The following is a 21,669-nucleotide window of genomic DNA, read 5'->3' on the forward strand; positions in this document are numbered from 1 at the left end:
TCTGCCCTTCAGTTTTGACTTTGGATAATCTCAAGCTAGAAAAAGAATAAGCAGTGAAAAACATATTTATACAGAAAAATTAATACATTGGTTGACTTATAACCCTGGATTAGCGTTAGCGTTAACCGATTTTCGAAAAATCCGGCCCCGGAAGTTTGTTATATCCAAATTTTGAGGACTGAATTTAAAAGATCTCATCAAGCAAGTTTGTTTAAGAAGTGTCTCGTCTTAAGGCATGCCACAGAATAACGTTTCATGCACTTGCGTCAGTTGTTTTACATTTCTTTTTGTCAGATACATCTCCAAGGAGCAGCAGCACGCTAGAGAAATAGGAGAGCTTCAAACTGAGCTGCTTAAAGTGAAGACAGACATGGACAACAAACACTACAGCGAGCTGGAAAGCACTGTCAAAGACCTCGGCGGAAAGTACGAAGAAGATCTCGGGAAGCTTGTGAAAGAGCTCCAAGATAAACACGAGCAAGAAATTGAGAGTCTAAAACTCGAGTTTGACCAGACAAAAGAAAAAGAACTAGAAACGTGTAAAAACGAGTTGACAGAACAATTTGACGACGAGATTCGCTCGCTGAAGTCACGCCATGAGATAGAACTCGAAGATTTAAGAGGACAGTACCAAGAAGACAAATTGAAAGATTTTGCGAAGATGAGCGCCAAGATGGCTATGCAAAATGCACAGGCTTTAGAAAAGATGCGGCTGAAACTGAGCGCCACACACGAGAAAGAAATGGAGGAACTTAGAATGGAAAGTCAAAAGGACTACGAAAGTACAGCGCTAAGACTATCCGCTCAGGTCGAATCCATGGAAATCGAACATCGCAAGGCATTACGGCAGTTAAAAATAGACTTAACCGAGAAACATCAGAAGGAAATGGAAGATTTACGGCAGGAGTTGAGCAACAAAGAGGAAGAGTTGTTAGATCTTAGCGAAAGCCACGAGAAAGAAGTAGAGACTTTGAAACACAGACAATATAGTGATTTGCTAGATGAAGTGTCGAGTGTCAGAGCGGAGCTCGCTTTACAAGCCGTGCAGAAGGTAGAAGAAGCGAAGTTAGCGATGGTGGAAGACAGTTCCAAAAAGGACGCTACTATACAAGAATACGAAGGAAAGATTCACGAAATCCTTGAGCAACACGAGAAACAGATTGAAGACTTAAGCGAAGAATACGAATCGCAGCTAAAAGAACTGAAAGAAGAACTGGAACTTTCTAAGCAATGGCTGACGTCGAAAGATGGCAGCAGCGAGGAAGAGTTATTTCAACAGTACGAGGGGAAACTTCAAGATATAAAACAACACTATGAAAAGAAAATTGAAGGTTTAAGAGACGCTAATAAATGGTATGGCCATGACCAGGGAGAGAATGAAAAGTACGTGTTGGAAGAGATGGAAAATTGCCGCAAAGAAATCGACGAGTTGGGTGCTAGACTTGAAACCGAGAGAGAGCAATTTAAAGACATTTACGAAAACATGAAAGTTTCACAAGGGGAGGAGCTTTCGTCTTTACGAAGCGAACTGGAAGCTAAACATCAGCGGGAGTTGAGCGAAATGAAAGAACTTTTTGCCGAGAACGTTGAAGCGTTGAAGGAAGAACTACTTGTCGCTTCAGACGAAGCCAAAATGCAGCTTTTCACAGAAGAACTCGAGAAGAAGCATCAAGCAGAGCTTGACGCTCTGAGAGAACAGCTTACTACAGAACATCAAAATGAAATGGAGAACTTTAAGGAGGAGATGAGCGGAGAAGTTGAAGCACTCAGAGAGCAAATGCTTGACTCTTCTGAGCAAGAAAAGTTCGATGTTTTAAAAGAAAGCTTGCAGAAGGAACACGAAAACCAAATGGATGCTTTGAGAGAGCAGCTGGAAAAAGAAAACGAAGAGGAGATTGGAAGGCTTAAAGAAGATTTCGCAAAGGCTTTGGAAGCAGTGCAAGCAGAGGAAAAAGCGAGAGAGGAGAAGGCGCCATACTCTGGAGAAGACTTCGCCGAGCAGCTCGAGGCGGTGAAGCGACAACTCGAAGCTGAGCACTTACAAGAAATGGAAAAGCTCAAAGACGACATGTTACATGAAGTGAAAACTCTTCAGGAGCAAGTTCAGCTAGCCGCTGATAGTGAAGTGGAAGCAACGAGGGTTCGTCTTCAGCAGGAAATGGAAGGAATAAAAGAAACCTTGGAGAAAGGGATGGTTGAAGAAAAATCACATCTTGTAGCAGGTATGAAAAGGTTCAACCTGGAATTCTTTTAAAGCCATGATGCATGGTAGCTGAAAGAAAAGAAGAAAAAAAAGTTAAATAGACTGGTCTGCGCCAGAAATCAAATTCACAGAATTTCTCGTACTCTTTAGTCACGCTGTGTTTGTGCCAATTCAAAATGTCAGCTAAACAACGTGATTTTCTCGTTGAAAAGATATAAACATTTGTACGAACTAACAAAGAGTGATATGTTGGTGCACTTCATGCGATAGATTCATTTTCAAAAGTCGCCTCTTGGGACATCTTAATTTCCGGAATTGAATAAGAGGTAATAGATAATTATTCTGCATTTGTTTCTTTGATAAAGGTATCTCGCATTATTTCCATAATTGCTTGTTAAATACGAAATCATTTTAAGCAGTAAACATGCGTTTGGTTTAATGACACAAGAATCGCGTTTTGCTTGCAAAATGTTGGATTTACGAAGTTAGACTTTGGATTTGAATATGTCAACGTTGTGGGGAGCATCTTTGCGGGCACAACAAGCGATTGGACTTGGTTATTCTGTTGCTGGGCTATTTTGGAATGCCTCCAAACTTACGTAATACTCTTATTGCATCTGCTTGATTCGTGAGTTTTTTGACGAGAATTTAGTTGAGTTAGGCCAATCATCGAGTTGAGCAAGAGCTGTCGGTAATTTCATCTTTAAAGCTTAAAGCGACCGACTCCAGATTTAAGGTAAAGTCGTTTGTCGCCATTTGTTAATACTGCGTACATTGGAGTTTTTCGCGATGCTGTGCTGTTTGATCTCTTGTGTAAATCATTTTCGATCGGTTGTCCAGCCCACGAGCATCGATTTGAGTAATTATTCATAGTTAAAGAATAAAATTAGCGGCGATTGTTTTGTTGTTATGCTTTCGCTTTCCACAGAACACCAAGCGGCCATGGCGCAAGCCCAACAGGAACAGGAAACCCAACAGCAGAGGGACCTCGACGCTCTGCAAAAGAAACACGATGCAGAAATGAAAGCTCTACAGATGCGATTCAACGAAGAACTGGCTGCCGACAGAGTTAAGCTCGAAGAAGAGAAGGAGGCAGATTTAGCTCGGTTACAAGAAGCACTCAGCGGCAGCCTCAGCGAACAACAGGAGTTGCAGTTACAAATGTTGAAGGAGCAACATGATCGTGAACTCGAAGCCGTCCGAGAGGAACTGGTGCGAACTCACATGGAAAAGTTCACCGAGATGACGGCTCGGTTGGAGACTGAACACGAGGTTTGTTTAATTCTTACGGTGACGATTTCGACTTAATCATTTTGAACGGGCCATAAGTTTGTTTTTGAGTTAATTTGCTTGAGTTTGCGGTCCATCAACGAAAGGTGCAAACATGTCGCAGAGAGCTTATGTAGTCCTTATGTAGTCTTTAATTTAACCGTGGTTGTTACTACGTTTTTACTTAAAACTCCGTTTTAAACTTGGAACAGTGAGAATAATGACGTTGGAGGTTGTTTGGATACGCGCGGAGAAAACGCTTCTGCCTCAGTGATCTACCTGAATGCAACTGAAAGTAGTGGGTGCGTGGAACGTTGAGGCTAGCAAGCACCAGTTGCGTGCCTTTATTTTGTCATGACATGCATCTCTTAAGCTACCTCATAAAGACAATTAGAGACTAAAACATTTTCCCTCTGTTTCTCAAATTCTAAAGGCGGACCTCGAACGAATGAGAGAATTTACCCGCGCGGAAATGTCTCAAAAGTTCCAAACGGAACTGGAAGAAGCTAAAGAAGTAGCTCGCTACGAACTGGAACAAGAACATTTAGAGAACCTTCGTCAACTCGAGGCCAGCCTGGGACAGAAACACGCGGAACAGCTGCGCGGATTGGCTGAATTACAGCAGAAGCACGTGGAGGAAATTCACATCCTCAAGGCTGGTCACGTGGCGGAAGTAGAACGTCTCAAGAGCGAAGTTGCGCAGGCGTACAACGATCAGCTTTCCGCCGTTAGTCTAGACGCCGAGAGAGAGCTTTCGCAGATCAAGGAAGAGCTCGATGTGGCTCACAGCAAGGAGATTGACGCGTTTAAGGACGCGCTTGAGAGAGAGAAATCACGGGTGCTAGCGCTAGAAGCGGTGCAGGCAAGCATGCAGACCGCGCACCGTGACATCGTGCAACGCATGCAGGAGACCTTTGACAAGGAGATGGAGAGTGTACAGAGCGATGTGGACTCTGCACACGGGGAACAGGTGCAAGAGTTACAGAGTTTGCTCGAGGAGAGACACAAAAGGGTAGGAAGTTGTTCTGTTCTTCTGCAGTCAAAATTACCAGTTTTTTTTTTATTTAGTTGGCGAAATAACCCACATCTCCTATTGCATTATTGACATTTTCTTTCCCAAAGCTTGATTCCTGTCGAGGGAAGATAAATCACGTCGAGAGAGTTAATCCACCTTATAGGCCTTATTCCTTAGTTAATTCCTATCAAGCTATTTATAGGTCACTATCGACTTTAGAAATCCTAGGAGGATCTAGTGATGTACATCCCGTGACGGGTATTTTACTCATGTATCCAATGCGCGTGGTAACATTATTCGCGGGAGAACTAGATAACATATCTTAAAATGGCCTGAGCGGGATTACCTTGAGAATATGGCCTGTATGGGGGACTGACCCTCTTACCGTGTATCCTCTGCTGCCTACGAAAAATTCAGATCGAATGAAAAAACACACAACAAAAAGAGACACTGTACGCTTCCCTGTAGAGGCGTCTTGAAGCTCAGATGGCTTGAGAATCCAATCATCTCTGATTACATGACGCTTCTACGAAACACGCACACGTTTATCTGGCTTTGATTAGCGAAATCATGCAAACGTCCAGCAGGAAAACAGAAGAGCTAATTTTCCAGGGTGGAAAAATCTCCCTCGCCGCCCTCCTTGCCGTAGTAGGGAGCTTAAGCAAGGACCACGGCAACGCCGAGGACTAGGCCAAGTCAAATAGGAATTTATATTTTACCAGCGAAATTCGCGATTGTGTAGATCTGTTTAGTGCGCCAATGGCTCTAAAAACATGCTCGGACTAAATATGCAATGACAGCGTTCAATTCCAAATGGAAATACGACAAATTAACCGTCGTCGTTCGCGTTCCCCAGACTACACAGAACTTGGTCATTTCACATTCTTGTTTTGCCGAATTAAAAACGCACGTGCACAGCCATTGTTCTGCTCATTAAACCTTTTGTTCTCGTTCTCGTTGCTGTCGTCGTCGTAGTTTGCTTAAGGTTACCGTAAACCTTCGCGGGTGTCCTTAGCGAAAAAAATATTACCGCGCTGTTATAAAGACAACCACTACAAATTGTATATCAATGCAAAGGTTATAGAATGCTCTATTCGATAAAAATTGTTTTGCCTCAATTTATTTTAATCATAAGGCGAGCGCGACCTAAAAGCGCGAAACGACCGACGTTCCATTGAGCGAATTTATCGGGTATCAAACTCGACCACATCAACAAAGCTACTGCATTATATCATTCACGAGGCATCAATCATCAAAACCGTGTGGGGGATTTGCGTTTTTCAAAATTGACCTCCTGCAATGGCCTTCGTCGTAAAACGTGTCGCTGTATTTTTGGACATCAAACTTGACAGAAATTTTCCAAAACAACAAATAGGGATATCGCCAAACCCTCACACGGTTTTGATGATTAATGCCTTGTGAATGATATAATGCAGTAGCTTTGTTGATGCGGTCGAGTTTGATACCCAATAAATTCGCTCAATGGAACGTCGGTCGTTTCGCGCTTTTAGGTCGCGCTCGCCTTATGATTAACAAAAATTGAAGCAAAACAATTTTTATCGAATAGAGCACTCTATAACCTTTGCATTGATATATAATTTGTAGTGGTTGTCTTTAAGACAGCGCGGTAATATTTTTTTTCGCTAAGGACACCCGCGAAGGTTTACGGTAACGTTAAGCTCTCTAGTCACGCAACGCGCCTTCACGCAAACATAACACTATCTTGCGTGACTGTCTCTCTGGTCTATCTGAACAGTACGATCCTATGCTGTGCCTGTTATTCACTTTGTTTGCCCCTAATACTGATAGGAGTTGGAACGTGTCAAATCCGATCTGGCCGCCGCGGAAGAGAAAGCTGCAATGATTGAAACCCAACAGGCCAAGAGTCTGGAAGAACTGGAGAGCCAGTTCCGGCAAGAGATGGAGAAATTGCAGGAATTCGTGAAAAGTCAGGAGAAGGAATTCGTGGCTGAAATCGAAAGAACGAAGGTGCGTAATTGTGTTTCTAGCTTTTGCTTTACCCGCAAGCTTGAAGAAACGTGTTCTCAGTAAATCCTCGTATAAGACCCGAGTGCTTCCGATTCTTAGATCCGATTGTTTAATCGAAGTTCAGCGTTTCAATCGACAGCGTCACCTTTCACCAAAATCTTAACGTAATCTACGTGATTTGCGGCAAAAGGCGGAGTGATACGGGCAACTTATATTTCCTCCTATTCGTGCAACATTACATTGTAATTCATTGCAATTACACTGCATGTTTAATAGCGATGCAAGTTGCGGCAACATGTTGCTCGAAGAAGACAGGAGTTAATATCCGTACGACCTGCTGCCGCTAATTGTAACACGGGTGGCAATAAGCTCTTTTTAATTTGCAATGCAACAGCGTTGCATCGAAAGTTGAAAAAAAAAAAAATGCCTCCCCATATTACGTGGCCTTAATCCACTTTGTAACAATTATCAATTATTGATTTTTTTTTTTTTTTTTTTTTTTTTTTTTTTGATGTTTAAGGCTTTTGTTAACTGCCAGAGCTGAAGGTAATACAAACGGAGACCTTGCATGGAATTTCTCGCCGTCTTACAAAAACCAAATTCAGCTAATTGTTGAACACCGTTGAAATGTGCCCGCATATCTTTTGCGACCTGATAATCCTTGTATCACATAAAATGAAATCGCTTTAGCTATGTTCTATGGCGTTTCGCTGACGCGGTGATCGATCGAAGATCTCCTGTTAGGCTTTGTTTGTTTTTCTTTTTGTTGCTGTTATGTTGATGAGCATGTAACTGTTCTATCTTCACGAATATTTTTAGGACGAAAATGAAAAGCTGGTGAACAAGCTTCAAGAGAAGCAGTCGCTACTGAAAGAGGTGTGTATCTGAATCGCTAATTAACGCTTTTTCAAGCAAAATGGGCAATAGGGAGCAATGGGGGCAAGTGCAGAATAATATTTGAATGCTAAGTCACGTGTTATTGGTTTTGTACCTGATTGGCCGAGAAGGCACATTTGTTCGCTCTGATTGGTTGTTGAATGTTTTGCGAGTTTAATGATCAAATTACCAATGAAGTTTTTTGAACTCAAAACCAAACTTAGCTTGGCTGGCTAACTAACTGTTTGTTGTGGCCCTATTGAATTTTAACTTTGCCGGAAGAGCGCTATGGTAAGCCTTAATCAGTCCTTCGCTTCTCGTTCGCTGTTCATTTCTCTCTGTTTATGCGCTGAAACTTGTTTACAATAGCCCGAACCGTGGTTTCGCGAGAACCCGAAGCGACAGAAAGTAAGCTTAATTTATCTAAATTTCCTTTTCCATTGCAGGCAAATAAGCATCGCGTAAATTAATTTTTATTCTTCTACCTTGTAGATGGAAGCTGAGCAAGCTCGTCTTCAAAATGATCTCCAGCGCCAGTCAGATAATTACAACTTGATTTTGACTCGGCGTGACAGGGAACATCAAGAGGAGGATAACCTAGCTACCATGCTCCGCTCGGACGTTGAACGTTTGGCGGCAGAGAGGTGGGGGAAATTTGTACTCTTATTTAGAATATAGCTACTGTATACCCGTTATTGCACGTAGGTCCCGGAGTTTGTGTTTCGACCTCAATCAACGCCCCTTCTCAGATGGAAATGATTTCGCTTTTCCATGCTATATTTTAAACAAAATAGAAGATGATGTTCCTATATTTTCCTAGAAACTAATGCACTTTTGAGGTCTAGAAAACGGTTGCACGCTCCCGTTCCACTCGTGCGCCCACTAGCAATTTTTTTGGACCTCAAGCGAGCATTATCTTCTAAGAGAACTTGTAACACCATATTCTATTTGGGCGATGAATTACAAATCAGCGAATGAACTCTGCAATAGATTTAAGAGCTGGAATCAAACCATGAATCTTCTGGCCCTGAACAACAGGGCCTTGAATGTTAGCCCAGTCAAGAAAATGAGACCGCTAGAGGCAAAGAAAAAGTTATTTTGATTTTGGTGGTATTCGCAGCCACGAAATCCGGACTAGATCAACGTTGCTCGACCAACTGAGCTACGAGGTAAGACCAGAGCAATCTGATATAGACATAACAGTAACATGGGTTTTGGCTTTATGTATGCATTGTTTCGTTTCTTTCTCGACAGAAATGCGCTGCAACGAGCCAACGAACGCCTTCTAAAACTCCTTTCAGACGTCGTGAAACAAGCGGCCTCTACAGAAGAAACGATCAATAAACAGCTTGAAGACCTCATACAAGAGACGAGCCAAAACGAGGAACAGCTTACACAATGGCCCATACAGGAAATGGAATCGGGGACCTTGCACGAGTCCCGGTTACCAACGGACTCAGTTCGTCGGCCCGAGGGGTCGATTCCTCCTGGATTAGTGACCTCAACACCTGCCGCAGGGCCCAGTGCGCCCACATTAAACTTCGCTACGCCAGCAGGAGGTGAGGGAACCTTAGTGGTAAATTGTTTAAGTGCTTGAACTTCAAGCATAGGCACGCAGTTCGTGTTAATGACTTTGTGCCTTATGAAAGGCCTGTCTTAGACATGTTGCAAAGAGTTAGGATACATTATCGTTGCTGAATATCACAACGTTAGATACAGGTACCCTATTGGTGCAGAGCTATGTACTGATTAAAATCTGTTTAACGGATTACAAAACAGATATTCAACAGCTATGGGGGCCTGCTGTTAATGTATTTAGCTCATTTAGGTTACCTTGTACCTTCAGAGTTAAACATGTTCTAATTTCCGGGTTTTTTTTTTTTTTTTTTTTTTTTTTTCGAAAAAATAAACTTTGTATGAGCTTTCAGCCAAAACAAGACAGATAAAAAAGAGTAAATACTCACCGAGAAAATTGACACTGCGATTTTTTACCGGAAATAACAGTCCCTTATTGATTGATAGCTAATTGAAGAGTTGGAACTTTGAAAAGGAGAGATGATTTGTTCCTTCCAGTTTAACCTTCGCGGAGAATTCGATAATTCATTTTTCAGAAAACTTATTAAAGTTTTGAGTAGCCAGACCTATATGCTTTAATTTGATGTGGGGTAGGGTATCGATGATGTGGCCGCGAGGCGCTACATTCGTGGGTTTAAAGACTCCCCTGAAGGTACACGGTAACCTAAAAAAAAGGTGCGGAACTCTTGCGTTGCGAACTCTTGAGTTATATTTGGCCAGAATATTTAATTTGGTTTTTTTCAGGATTAAACGGAGAGAGATGAAAAATAGAACTTAAGGTGTAAAGCCATTTACCTGCAATTAAATATTCCTAGATACTGTTGAAATGAATGTACAGAAAGCCATAGTAACGCTAATGAACTTAGAATGAAGCCGCAGTTGATGTGGAAGTGGCAAGAATTGATTAAATATTGACTTGTACAACGATCAATAGCTCATGTACATTGATTATAGGTGCTGCTGCCGCTGACCTGTCCGAGTCAAGTGATGCAACGCTGACCAGCAAGACCGACTTGTCACTGCTTAGTGATGAAGGACTGGAACTGTCTCAGCGGCAGACGGACACTATGTTCCAGGGCCCGAGCTTGGATGATCAAGCCGAGGAACTTATTATAGGTACGATTCAAAACTGTCACGGAATGGAATGGGGACCACAGTTTTATTCTACTTACCAAGAGAAATTCTGAACTTTTAGAATTCAGTTTGGATCTAGGGAGGCAATCAGACAGAGGTGCTGTTCAAGAACGAAGTTATTTTAAAGGAGAAGGATCGTTTTAAATTAGGAATACACAGTCCGTGGTTCTGTGATGTCGACCCTAAATCGAAGCTGTTTTTACCTTTGCCCTTCCAATGAGGGCTTCTTTTTTCTTCTTTCCAGAGGCAACAAACAGAATCTTTTGGGCCAAGGAAAGGCCATTTACTTTAATGAATCGTGTTCAATCGAGACGCTCTCAAATTGTTTTCAATTTGTCATTATCACCTCATTTTTCCTTAGTTCTCATAAATGTCAACACTAGCTCATAGAGACTGAGCGGGCTCCGTTAATAATAACCAAACAGGAAACCTAGTCTTACCTTCAATTGAGCAAGTAACTCAATGACTGTTTGTTTTTCAGACTCGGGGGTCAGGTTGAGATCTGCGGCCCAAAAAATGCTCGAAGTTGTCGCTATGATGACAAAACAGGTATTCATGATAAATGTTGTAATTGTTATACTTTATTAAAGACAGTGATGCTACCAGTGCGATCATTACCGTACAAAGACATCGATCTGGTGCATGTTTCTTCTAACTTTATCTCGCTTATAAATCTTTCCACCTGTGTCTGTTTGCAGTGGAATCAAGCTCGCAACGCCCAGAAGGAGCTTCTCGATGTCACATCCCAACGAAACGAGGAACTCGGACAAGTCATGGCAGCCCAGGAGGAATTGATGGCAAGACTGAAAGAGGAACTTGAAGAGAAGGAAAGGCTCGCAAATGAGCTGAACAAAGCTAACGAGCAAATGGAGGAAATGACAGCCGAAAACGACCGGTTACAGCAGGAGCAAACAAATAATGACGCCTTGCAGAAGGAGAAGGAAGAACTGACCGAGAAATGTGAGGAAATGGGAAAGGAAAACGAAGACTTGAAAGCGAAAGTCGAGGCCGCCGAGAAAGAGATACAAGAAGGCAGATCACGTGAGCAGCAACTCGAGGAAGCCAAAAAAGTGCTTGTTTCTGAACTAGAAGCTCTACAAGAGGAAGCGAGACTTCGTTTGGCACAGGAAGTAGTTGATAAGAATTTCGATGAAGAAGGACTCAAGAGGGAGGTGAACAAATTAAGGGAGGCAAGAGACGAACTGGTTGAGGAACTTGAAGCTCTGAAAGAATCTGGTGACGAGCTCCTAGAGGAGAATGAAACGTTGAAGTCCGCGGTGGAGCATCTAGCGAACGCGAAAAAAGATCTGGAAGACAAGTTGACGAAAATGGAGGCACAGAAACTTGATGAGCTCGACGGTCCGGAAGAACTGAAGTCCAAATTAAAGGAACTGAACGAGGCCTGTGATAAGCTTAAGGAAGAGAATACGGGGCTGGTGATACGGATCGCTTCTTTAGAGAAAGAAGCTAACCGATCGCAGATGACTGGCTCCGAGGGTGAAGTCATTGAGGAAAACGACCGATTGAAGAAAGAAGTCGAGAAACTTCATGGCGACGTTAGCGAGCTACAGGAGGAAAACGAGAAGCTAAAAGACGCCATCGAACAATTCCGGGACGCGGTGCAACACCTCTGGGACGAGAAAGAAGAGCTGAAGATCGAGCTGTCCACGGCAAAGGGAGAAGACACGCTGGAGTTTGATCAGATGCAACAGATGAAAGCGCAACTCAAAGAGCTGACGGAGCAGAACGAAGAACTAGCCGAGAAGCTTGAAAGCGCCGAACTGGAGAAAGAGAAGAAGCGAGAGCTACTGCAGAAGGCGCAGATTCATCTGGAGAAGATTCCAGTGTTGGAAGCCGAGGCAAAGGAGCAGACTGAGCTTGTGAATCAGCTTAAACAGGAGAAGGAGCGAGATAGAGAAGAAATCCAAAAGCTCCAAAGGGCAGCGTCCCTGCAGATGGACGTTCCCTTGATACAGGTATAGTTATTGTTATTTTCTTTAAAGGATAAATAAGAGACTTAAGAAGTTCCATCAGAATATCTTCTCTCACGGTATCTTAAACTATATTTTATGATCTTCAGCTCGAACAAAATCTCAAGGTAATTTGTCACTGTGGAGAAAAGCAGTGAATAGGTGATTATAATCAAAAATAAACAAGGAAAGTCAAGATAAGAGACGAAAAATTAGATTTGAAAGCTCTTGACAACTGTTGTAAACACTCGCCTTCACTACACCGTTGTTCAGGTAGGGTAACAAGTGTCATTTGCCAAATCTTCGTTGAAACACTCGCCATCATAGTGTGACCAGTTTCTTAGCAACTTCGAAGCAGACACTCTGGGCTTATTCAATGATTGTTTTCTCGTATGATCTATTTTATGATTTCATCAGGTAACCACTGTAGAAACTGTGGAGACAGGTATACACGGAGAAGGGTTGTGGGGCGTTGAGGAATCGACTGGAAGCGGAGTTTCCAAACAGGACGATGAAGCTGTGCGAGAACTGCAAGCAAAAATCACAGACCTTGAACAACAAGTTGACAACTACAAGAAGGCCTTAGAGGAAAGCATCCAGGAACCAGAGGCGAACAAGCTCATGGAGCTAGTAGAACAGGCTCGCTCCGAAAGGGAAGACTTGGCTAGTAAGTGCAAAGAGTTGGAGGGCAAACTCAGCGTCGACGAACAATCGAAAGAAGAGATGCAAGCTGCTATCGAGGAGCTGGGAACGCGATTGAAGGAACTGGAGCTAAGTAACATCGAATTGGAAAAGGAATTAAGCGCGAAAACTCAATCGGAGATTGACTTGTTAGCACGGATCAAAGATCTACAAGATGAACTGACCAAGACCCTGGAAGCTTTCAAGGAAGCGCAGGAGTTGAAGGACAAGTTGCACGAGGACCTGGAAACTAGTGAGGAGACGCAAAAGGACCTGGAGCGAGAAAAAGAAGCAATGCAGAAACAACTTAACGAGAGCTTTCTTCAAATCTCGGCGCTGAGGGTGAGTTGACGACACTGTTCTTGTGTTATCGTCTAGCACAGCTTTTATTACCATGATTCTAACATTTGAGTTGCTTTCTTTTCTTTTTAGGAGCAGCTTAACCGAACCAAGCACGAGAATGGAGCAGAACGCGACGAAACTCCGACACCAGTACGGATGCTCCGAGACGAACGCGAAGCTTACGATCGGAAAGACGAAGAGTCCCGAGCGCTGGCCGAGCAGTTGGACACCTTCAAAGAGGCTCTTGACAAGAAGGACGACGAACTGAAAAATCTGGCCGAGCAAATGGAGGAGATGAGCCAGATGATGGAGGAACAACAGAAGCTACTAGAAGATCAACATGGCAAACTGAAGGAGCAAGAAAATTTGATAAATGAACGCGAAGATCGCATGAAAGAGTTAGAAAATCTTTTGCAGGAGAGCAAGAACGAGACAGCGGAGAAGGAAGAGTTTGACAAAGCGCTCAAAGGTAGTCAAGATGCTTTAGTTCAACAGCAGAAGGTCATTGAAGAGCTTGAAGGGAAGGTAAAGGAGATGGAGCAGTTGAACATTGCCAATGAGGAAAAGCTGAAAGAGGCGGCAGACCAACTTGCTTCTAAAGAGGAGGAAACCAAAAGAAAGGACGAGGAGTTGGGTATGAAAGGAGAAGAAATGAAAGTGCTGCAGGACGAGTTGAGCCGAGAAAGGACTGAAAAAGAACAGCGAGAAACTGAGGCCGCGGCTCTTCTCGCCAAACAGGTTAGGTTCTACTCCGGAAGTGACCTAGTAGCGCGCGCGCGCGGAATTTGCGCGCTTACTGAAGTGGCGCGCGCTGGTATTCCTTTGTGTACGTAACGAGTTTGAGCAAAACGAAATGATTTATTTGAAGGGAGAGTTTTTTTTCAGGCGTCTAGGCAAAATTACCGAAATTTAAGTTGCGGCAGGTGAGAGAAAGCGCACTCCAACAGAGAACTTTATTTGTAGATACTTACTGCCTAAAATTTGTCTTTGTCTTTCTATAGACTAGAATAATCTGGCGCATGAGTTTGTTGATTTTTTGGAGAGCGTTTAGTCACATTCTCAGTTTTTTGTCGGTTTGTTCGTTCGTTCGCTTGTTTGTTTAATCTTTCCGCTTAGTCAGTTAGACCAGGCCGTTGTTAGTTCTGTAGTTTGCGGTTAAGAGGAAATTGTTTTAGCATTGAGTTTACCTTCCTTATATCAACTACCGCAAGATGAACCTGTTTTTTTTTTTTTTTTTTGAATGGTAGACATTTCCAGATTTACCAGTCTTTGACAGTAAATCTTATGAAGGCTATTGTTCGAAATCTGAGTATTTTTTTTCCTGCAACGGACTAATTTATCTCATAAATTCTATGTTCATGATTAATATACTATCATTACATTGGATGCGATTCTTTTAACTCACAAAGTTACGTTTTTTTTTTGTTTTGTTTTTTTTTCATATTTCTGTGTGCTATTTCATTAAGGCAAACCTTAAATCTTGCTTTCCATTTTGTCTGAACACTGTAGTTTTGTCTTCTCCTGCAGTTGGAAACAATGACTCATGAAAGGAATCAAGTTCAAGAGGACTTGAAAACGAAAGAACATGAAAAAGAACAGATTCGTAGAAACCTCCAGGCCGAGTCTCGCCAGTTGGCTGCGCTCCGAGCAGAAATGGACCAATTACGCGAGAGATTCAAATCCCAGGAGGACAGTCACGTGGCGGCCGTCGCTGACCTACAAAAGGTTCATCGCGATGAAGTGAACACTCTCAAGGCCGAAATGAAAAACGTTCAGAGGGGGGTACCCACGGGGGCTGAGGATGCCCTGAGTCCAACTCAACAGCTTGCTTTTGAGCAAGTAAGTGTTTTGGTTGCGAATAGTGAGTTTAGTCCATATTTACAATTTAAACGCTTCTAATTGTTATGAATACAAGAGGGAACGTTTAGTTATTGCATTTGATCATTACACGGGCCGATCCAGTCAGTGCGGTGACTCCGATCAGTTATTTTAAGGGATAAAACAATCCTGGCTTGACTTTTCTTTTTGTTTGTCGTTGTCGTTGTTGTTGTTGTTTTTCTAGGTGAGGCTCGGCGTCGGTTTCTTTGTTTTATTTATTCTGCTGTTATTCTGATTGACACACAAATTATTATTTTTTATTTACTATTTATCTGATTGGTCCCTCAGACGATCTTACCCCATTATCGAGCTTCATAATAAATTGTTTTGATTGCTAAGGGTGCAATTAACTAAAAAAGCCGTAACCCGAGAAAATGTTGTGATTTTTGTTGTTGATCGTCGAAACCACCTCCTCACACAAATAAATACTGCCTCTTGGTTCGGTATTTGCATACAATCGTGGTGACTTTCATATTTCTTCATCTTTTTTAGAAACTAAAAAGCGTAGAGGAAAACCTCAAACGGCAATACGAGAATCAACTGGTTGCCGTGAAAGAGAACGAAGAGCAGAGACGCCAGAGAGATGTGCAGCAAGTGAAGACCGAGTTAGAGATGGAAAACATGGCGAAGTTGAACAATCTGCGACAAGAACTACACACAACACACAATGACCAGGTCAACAGGATGCGACAGGACCATCAGCGAGAGATACAACGACTGATGACTATATCAGGTGTGTGATCAAAATACAAAATCTCTTTACAATTTCAAAACATTGCGAAGCATACACGTGATAAGAATGAAGAAAATCATTAAATGGAGATATCGTCTCGATGTACGTGTACCATTAAAGTTCTGTAAAAGTTACCTAGTTGTTGGTAGTGACGAAACAATTTGATCGTTATAGATAAATACTGAGGGTTGAGTTTCTTCAGGTCGGGTATCCGCTCTCGTATGGTCTTACATGAATGGCTTGATTCCCTTTGAGAGAATAATAGAACAAACAACAGAAACAAATGTCCTTAACCAGTAACAGCTGCTACACTTCTAGATTCTTCAGAAGAATATAGACCTTAACGATAACTGCAGAAATTCTGGCGCGCTCATTGGTTAATTTTCATTGTCAATAAGCGGACAGACTCATGAATTTATAATTTACATGTATGTCGTTGATGCGTCAACGAGCGAAAGCGGACAATTTGGCAATTTGTTATCGTAAAAAACAAATTGACGTCAGTTTTTCATGCGTCTGTCCCGCTATTGACAATGAATTTCGTCACAACATTGTCAAAGTGATCCATTCGGCTATCACCTCGTGGATCCACAGCTATTTTGACAATGTTATGACGAAATTCATGATCAATAACAGAACAGACGTATGAGAAACTGACGTCAATTTGTTAAAATGACACATTTCACACGCCATTGTCCCAATGCTTTTGTTTCAACCTTATTAGGTATTGACTCTGCATCTCCAGAGATGCGCATGCGCCTTAACTCGGCGCTGGATGAGAACGAGCGGCTAGACAATGAACTTGTTGGTCAGCTGGTACGGCAGACTCGCGTCAAGTCAGCGGCTACCTCACCTCTGAAATCTCAAAATACAATCGAGGTAAGAGAGAATATTTTTCAAGAAAACACATGTTCAGATTGTGAACGTTAGATCGCGTAATAGTAAGGACAAAGAGGTTCAAAGGATTTCTTCAGTTGCCATAAATGGTATCGAATAGAGAGGATTTCAACCGACTGTCGAAATCTGGAGTTATTTCGAATTCTTTCATCGCTTATCATTACAAATCCTTTTGCTTTGCTTAATTCCGTGATTGGTTGAAAAAATCTCACGCCACCTACGTAACCAATCAGATACAATGAACCGATAGCGACTGGGTTACGCGCGTTTTTTTCGCGCTTGGCTTTGATCACGTGAACCTGCTCGAGTTCTGATTGGCCGTTTGTGTGTCTATGTTTGTTGTGATTGGTCCTTGTGACTGTTTTTAGTCAGTTGCCGCCACCACGGTTAACGTTTTCAGGATTTTCTCGGTAGAGTCGCTAAGAGGCGCTTAAATGGGAAGTTATATTCTTTCTCCTCACCAGGGCCTTCTCAACAATCTTCATACCGAGGCCGAGACAATCCAATCACTCGTCAGTGCCGTGTCCACGCCACCTCAGGACCGCTCACTTGCAAGCCCAGATGTAGCGACTCTTCAGTCGTCATGGTCAGCGGAGAAGCAAGCATTGCTTGAAGCTGTGCAATCACTGAAGAATCTCGTAGCGCAAACTCGAAAGGCATCGACGGTGAGAGGAGTTGTCTTTTGATTACAAAAAAAGAAAGAAATGGTATACCCGCTTCATTGAGGCACCATCAAGCGTTTATTTACTTTCTTGACTTCAGATCTTATGATAATCAATGATGATTTAGTTGGTGAAGTGCGCTTTTTTTGTTTCGGAAAGACATAAATTGAATTTGAGTGCAGTAATTAAACTGGGAAAGATCGACGGTAGACAATCACTTGAGTTGTTTCGAATACAACAGAATTCCATGTGACAACTTCAAGAGATGACATGAATATTTTCGAATATTTTCTAACGCTATCGGGAGGTTTTTATCAGACATTGTGTCAGAAAGTTCTTCATTGACGAAATATAAAATATCTGAATAAAACAAGAGATTTGTCAAAACCTTTTATAAAACTGTTTGTAAGGACGTTTTCTTTGACATAATCATCAATATTTTCTTCAAATTTACTTGTCTCGGATTGTAATTCTGTAATAACTTGTTCACCAGCCTTCCAAACTTCAGGAGGAGGCAGACTGGCGGACAGATTTGATTAACGCCGTGAAGACGGTAAGTATATATTTGTTGTTGTTTGTTTGTTTGTTGTTTCTTCTTTGTTTCTTTGTTTCTTTGTTTCTTCCTCATGACTTTCTTCTTCCCTCCACCCCATATTAGATCGCTCGAATAAGCGGCCATCTTGGATGGCAATAGACTGCAAAAGGCTTGTTTGTTTATGTCACTCGTGTTGACTAGTGTACCATTGTCTTTTGTACCCTTACAGGTGTTCGAGAAAGACCGAGATGTTCTTGTAGCCGAGCTGAGGACTTCTCAGCTTGCGAACGGCCATGACTCCCCTGTGGCAGCACAGCTACGAGACCAAATCCACACGCAGGTATAGTAAGTTGGCAGTTAAAGTTCATAGAGAGAAAGGAATAAAGAAAAAAAAAAAATTGCGGCCGGTATGTATATTTTTTTTCTTTACCATTGCTGTTGTGTTTCCTAGGATGGACTCACAAGTCGTGTTACAGAACAGCTTCGTAAAAAAGACCGTGATTCTTTGCTGGCTGAGATCCAAGAACTACGAAAGATGTCCACGATGAAACCGCTGAACGATCAGGTAAGACTGGCGTAGCATTTGTCGATACAAGCGTCCAGTTTCGCTCTGTCTGAACTAGTTTGAAGCTTCTTCATCTTCATAAGTCTTTTGCAGTAGGGTGGATTTTTTGTATTCAATGGTATTTCACGATTTTTCGAATTTATTGACGGTAAGATGAGCTCAATTATAATTACGTAAGTGGTAGTTCTAATTAATAATTAGATTATTCGCTCTCGATTTTTATGAGGTGATACTTGATTCTTAGAAATCAAGAGCGAATAATCTAGTTGTTTTAGTAGAATTCTAACTAAATTTCCTCCAAATATTCCATGCAATCATTTCCCAGCGTAGTAATAAACTTTATGCTTTAGCAAACTCGTGCGGATTGAATTGTTATCCTGATTTGAAATTTGCGTCTGTGTGTCATGAAACATTTTGAGGTTTTAAAGTAATTATCTAGTAATATTTCTAAATCTTTCGAAACACTAAAGAAGCTAGAAAACGTTTCCAACATATGGATGACCTCTATCGTCTGTACTCTAATGGCTGATAGTATACCGGTAACTCAGCCAATCAGATTGCAACGTTTGCATCAGTGTACAAGTAGAATTCTACTAATTTTGTTTGCTTCGGTTTCCGTTATAACTGAGGAGAGCCAAAGCGAATTCTTTAAAATTGTTTGTGTTTATTCGCGCTAGGTTAATAGTTTTCTTTTTTCTTTTGTTAGAAGCAAGATCTTGTTGAGCAGTTGCGCGGACAGCTTGAAGAAGCTACCAAACGAGAGAGAGATTTCAGAACACAGTGTAAGATAATATCATCAGATAATTAGTTTAGTCTATGGTATTCACTAGGTGCAAAGTTGCTAGTTTGCTTGATTTTAAGTGAGGTAAAGAAGGAAAGAAATCTCCCAGACACAAATATAACCGAATTCAAAAATCTGGTTGGAAAGTTTTTTAGAAATACTTGTGATCTACGGAGGAGATGAGAAAAGGGAAGCAAAATCTCTCAAATCTTTTTTTGAAAAATCCGCTCGTGAAAAATGTCGGGTTTTTGCTGAAGAGCTATGAACCCTGAATGCATCATCGTGAAATTCTTCAGCAGTAGTTCAGTACAGTACTGTAGGCTACAGCTGAATTCACAATTTTCTCTCTCCTGATGTGATTTAGTGTTAGTTAAAGGTCAGCAGGCTGAACACGTGCAAAACGATCTCAAAAACTCGCTAAAGAGAGAGCGCACTCTGGTGGCAGACTTGAAGGAGGCTTTGGCGAAAGAGAAAAGCCGGATCACAGATCTGGGCGCCGCCCTTGAGAAAGAAAGAGTGCAGGTCATGTCCCTCAGGTAAGACAATTTGAAAACGCATATTATTTCAGCTACCACAAATTTATTTTTCAGTGCATGATTATGTGGTCATTTGGGGCGTTTTTTTCTGATTTTGGAATTGAGTTTTGAATCACTGAATGTGAATCGTCGCTAAACAAAATTAATATATTTTAGTTCGTTCTTTCTTTTTCGTTTTTTCTAAATTTTCGTGAAGAGCTATAAAAAGTTAGCCTTAGTTTTTCAAGTTCGTCGTTTGTGATCCGTGTTAATCTTCTCCATCCTTAACCATCCTTGTTCCTTTATGGTTTATTACTATCTCTTTGTAAACTACTATATTCGGGTTTCCTTCAATTTAAAGGTAATTTTGTTAGTGGTTAAACTAACTGAAAATACCGTGAGTCGGCTTATTTATTACTATTTTTTTTTTTTTTTTTATTATCATTCTTCAGAACAAGTCTTGAAGCAGAAAAAGTTCGTTTATCGAACCAGACTCAAGCGTTGGAACTTGAACGAGCCAACACGAAGAAATACCAAGATGCTGTGGAAAGCGAACGTCACCGTGGTAAACAAGAAAACAACCGGCTTCTTGAGAGCATGGAAGCTCTCCGCCGACAGCTATCAGCCAATAAACAAGAAAAAGCTGAGTTAGAGGTGCAGTTAGAGAGAGAAAGAATCTCATTGTCCAATTTGGAGTCTGAGTTGGAGACCGAGAAAGCACTGCAAGGAGAGGCCTTGGGTAAAAAGATCTTTGTGTTTTGTTTTTGTTCCAGCATTTTCTCTTTTTAGCTTGGTGTGATACTCAGTTAACATCAGAGAACTGTTTTTCTTCGTCGGCGATTCGAGGCTTCCACTACGCTATTTTCACTTGTCACTGATCGCCCTCTAAAAAAACCGGTCTAACCTGATTATGATGGTAAATGCTATTTTCCCTTGTGGCGCTTAGGAACAAACAGCATACTCGTTGAAATACGAAATTGCATCAGCTCATGAAACAAATATTTCAAGTGAACATAGTCTAGCTAACAATCCCAACTTACAGAAGATAACCAGTTGGCTGACCCTGTGGCCAGCGCGCCCGAGACGTTAAACTTCGAACTAGCGAGAACAACATATATTTTAATAGTGGTAGGATAGATGGTTTGAGCATGGGACCACCAGATTACGAGACACTCACTACAGTACAGCTCCATAAACAAGCCTGTGGACAAGTTTACAGCATTCCTTTTCCTAAATCAACTCCAGAATTTAACATCTGTGTTATTGTTCTCTTCCGCAGAAAGAGATCGTGAAACAATCGAGGAATTGTCCGCAGCCCTGAGAGACGAGAAAGCTCGAGCAGAACATATGCAGCTTGCGTTGACGAACGAAAGACGACAAACAGAGGCGCTAAAACACGCAAAAGAACGAGCAGATCAACTTAGAAACGTGAATAAAGGTAAGACAATAAGAGAAATGTTACCTGAAGTTTTTATATTCCAAGTAGAAATTCTCCCTTCTTGTTGCGACACTTTCCTTTCATGTTAGCTTTGAGAATTCGAAGGCAGGTCAAGGCGATATCCTCTGGCTGATTGTTTTCTTGTTCTCCTAAACCGTCTGCTTGAAATTAGATGGATACTGAAGAAGAAAATATATGTAGATGAAATTGGACAACTCTGCACAGGCCAGCTGTTCGGTTTGAAAAACTTGACGCTTGGCTAATAAACTGATGCTGTATATTTTCTCCCAATCTTCTAGAGCTGCAAGCGGCTTTGAATGCTGCGAGAGATCGCTCCGTGGAACTCAGCACTTCTCTAGAAGATGAAAAGAACCGTAGCGCTTTCCTGGAAGTGTCGCTGGAAACAGAAAAGGACAAGAACGACGAGTCAGCCAAGACAGAGAAGATAGTGGCGAAGCAGCTGAAGGCAGCTCTGGATGTTGTACAGGTACTGAACATTGGGTAGTCACGCTGTCACGCATTTGTGTGACAAGCCACCTTATTCACTAGAAGTGTAGTTAGAGTGGATATCGGGTTATTTTAAGAACGTTTCTAAAAATAACCCGATTATG

The 21,669-nt window shown here is 41.8% G+C and overlaps 1 protein-coding gene across 1 annotated transcript in view; it reads left to right on the plus strand.

The window, feature by feature from the left end:
• Positions 1-21,669, plus strand: part of LOC110060133 (uncharacterized) — a 54,463-nt gene that overhangs the window by 25,946 nt on the left and 6,848 nt on the right. Inside the window, exons 14-37 of the mRNA XM_089285931.1 lie at positions 295-2,222; positions 3,132-3,475; positions 3,906-4,484; positions 6,297-6,476; positions 7,296-7,352; positions 7,845-7,996; positions 8,607-8,911; positions 9,882-10,043; positions 10,543-10,610; positions 10,760-12,037; positions 12,449-13,054; positions 13,145-13,792; positions 14,582-14,893; positions 15,425-15,665; positions 16,390-16,544; positions 17,027-17,227; positions 17,718-17,777; positions 17,989-18,099; positions 18,211-18,324; positions 19,031-19,106; positions 19,470-19,641; positions 20,073-20,359; positions 20,900-21,058; positions 21,358-21,545. Of these exons, the coding sequence (XP_089142057.1) occupies positions 295-2,222; positions 3,132-3,475; positions 3,906-4,484; positions 6,297-6,476; positions 7,296-7,352; positions 7,845-7,996; positions 8,607-8,911; positions 9,882-10,043; positions 10,543-10,610; positions 10,760-12,037; positions 12,449-13,054; positions 13,145-13,792; positions 14,582-14,893; positions 15,425-15,665; positions 16,390-16,544; positions 17,027-17,227; positions 17,718-17,777; positions 17,989-18,099; positions 18,211-18,324; positions 19,031-19,106; positions 19,470-19,641; positions 20,073-20,359; positions 20,900-21,058; positions 21,358-21,545 (8,383 nt within the window). The remainder of the gene's footprint in view (positions 1-294; positions 2,223-3,131; positions 3,476-3,905; positions 4,485-6,296; positions 6,477-7,295; positions 7,353-7,844; positions 7,997-8,606; positions 8,912-9,881; positions 10,044-10,542; positions 10,611-10,759; positions 12,038-12,448; positions 13,055-13,144; positions 13,793-14,581; positions 14,894-15,424; positions 15,666-16,389; positions 16,545-17,026; positions 17,228-17,717; positions 17,778-17,988; positions 18,100-18,210; positions 18,325-19,030; positions 19,107-19,469; positions 19,642-20,072; positions 20,360-20,899; positions 21,059-21,357; positions 21,546-21,669) is intronic.

Source organism: Orbicella faveolata, unplaced genomic scaffold (genome assembly GCF_042242905.1).
Source record: "Orbicella faveolata isolate gen_17 unplaced genomic scaffold, um_ofav_v1 contig_13, whole genome shotgun sequence".
NCBI lineage: Eukaryota > Metazoa > Cnidaria > Anthozoa > Scleractinia > Merulinidae > Orbicella > Orbicella faveolata.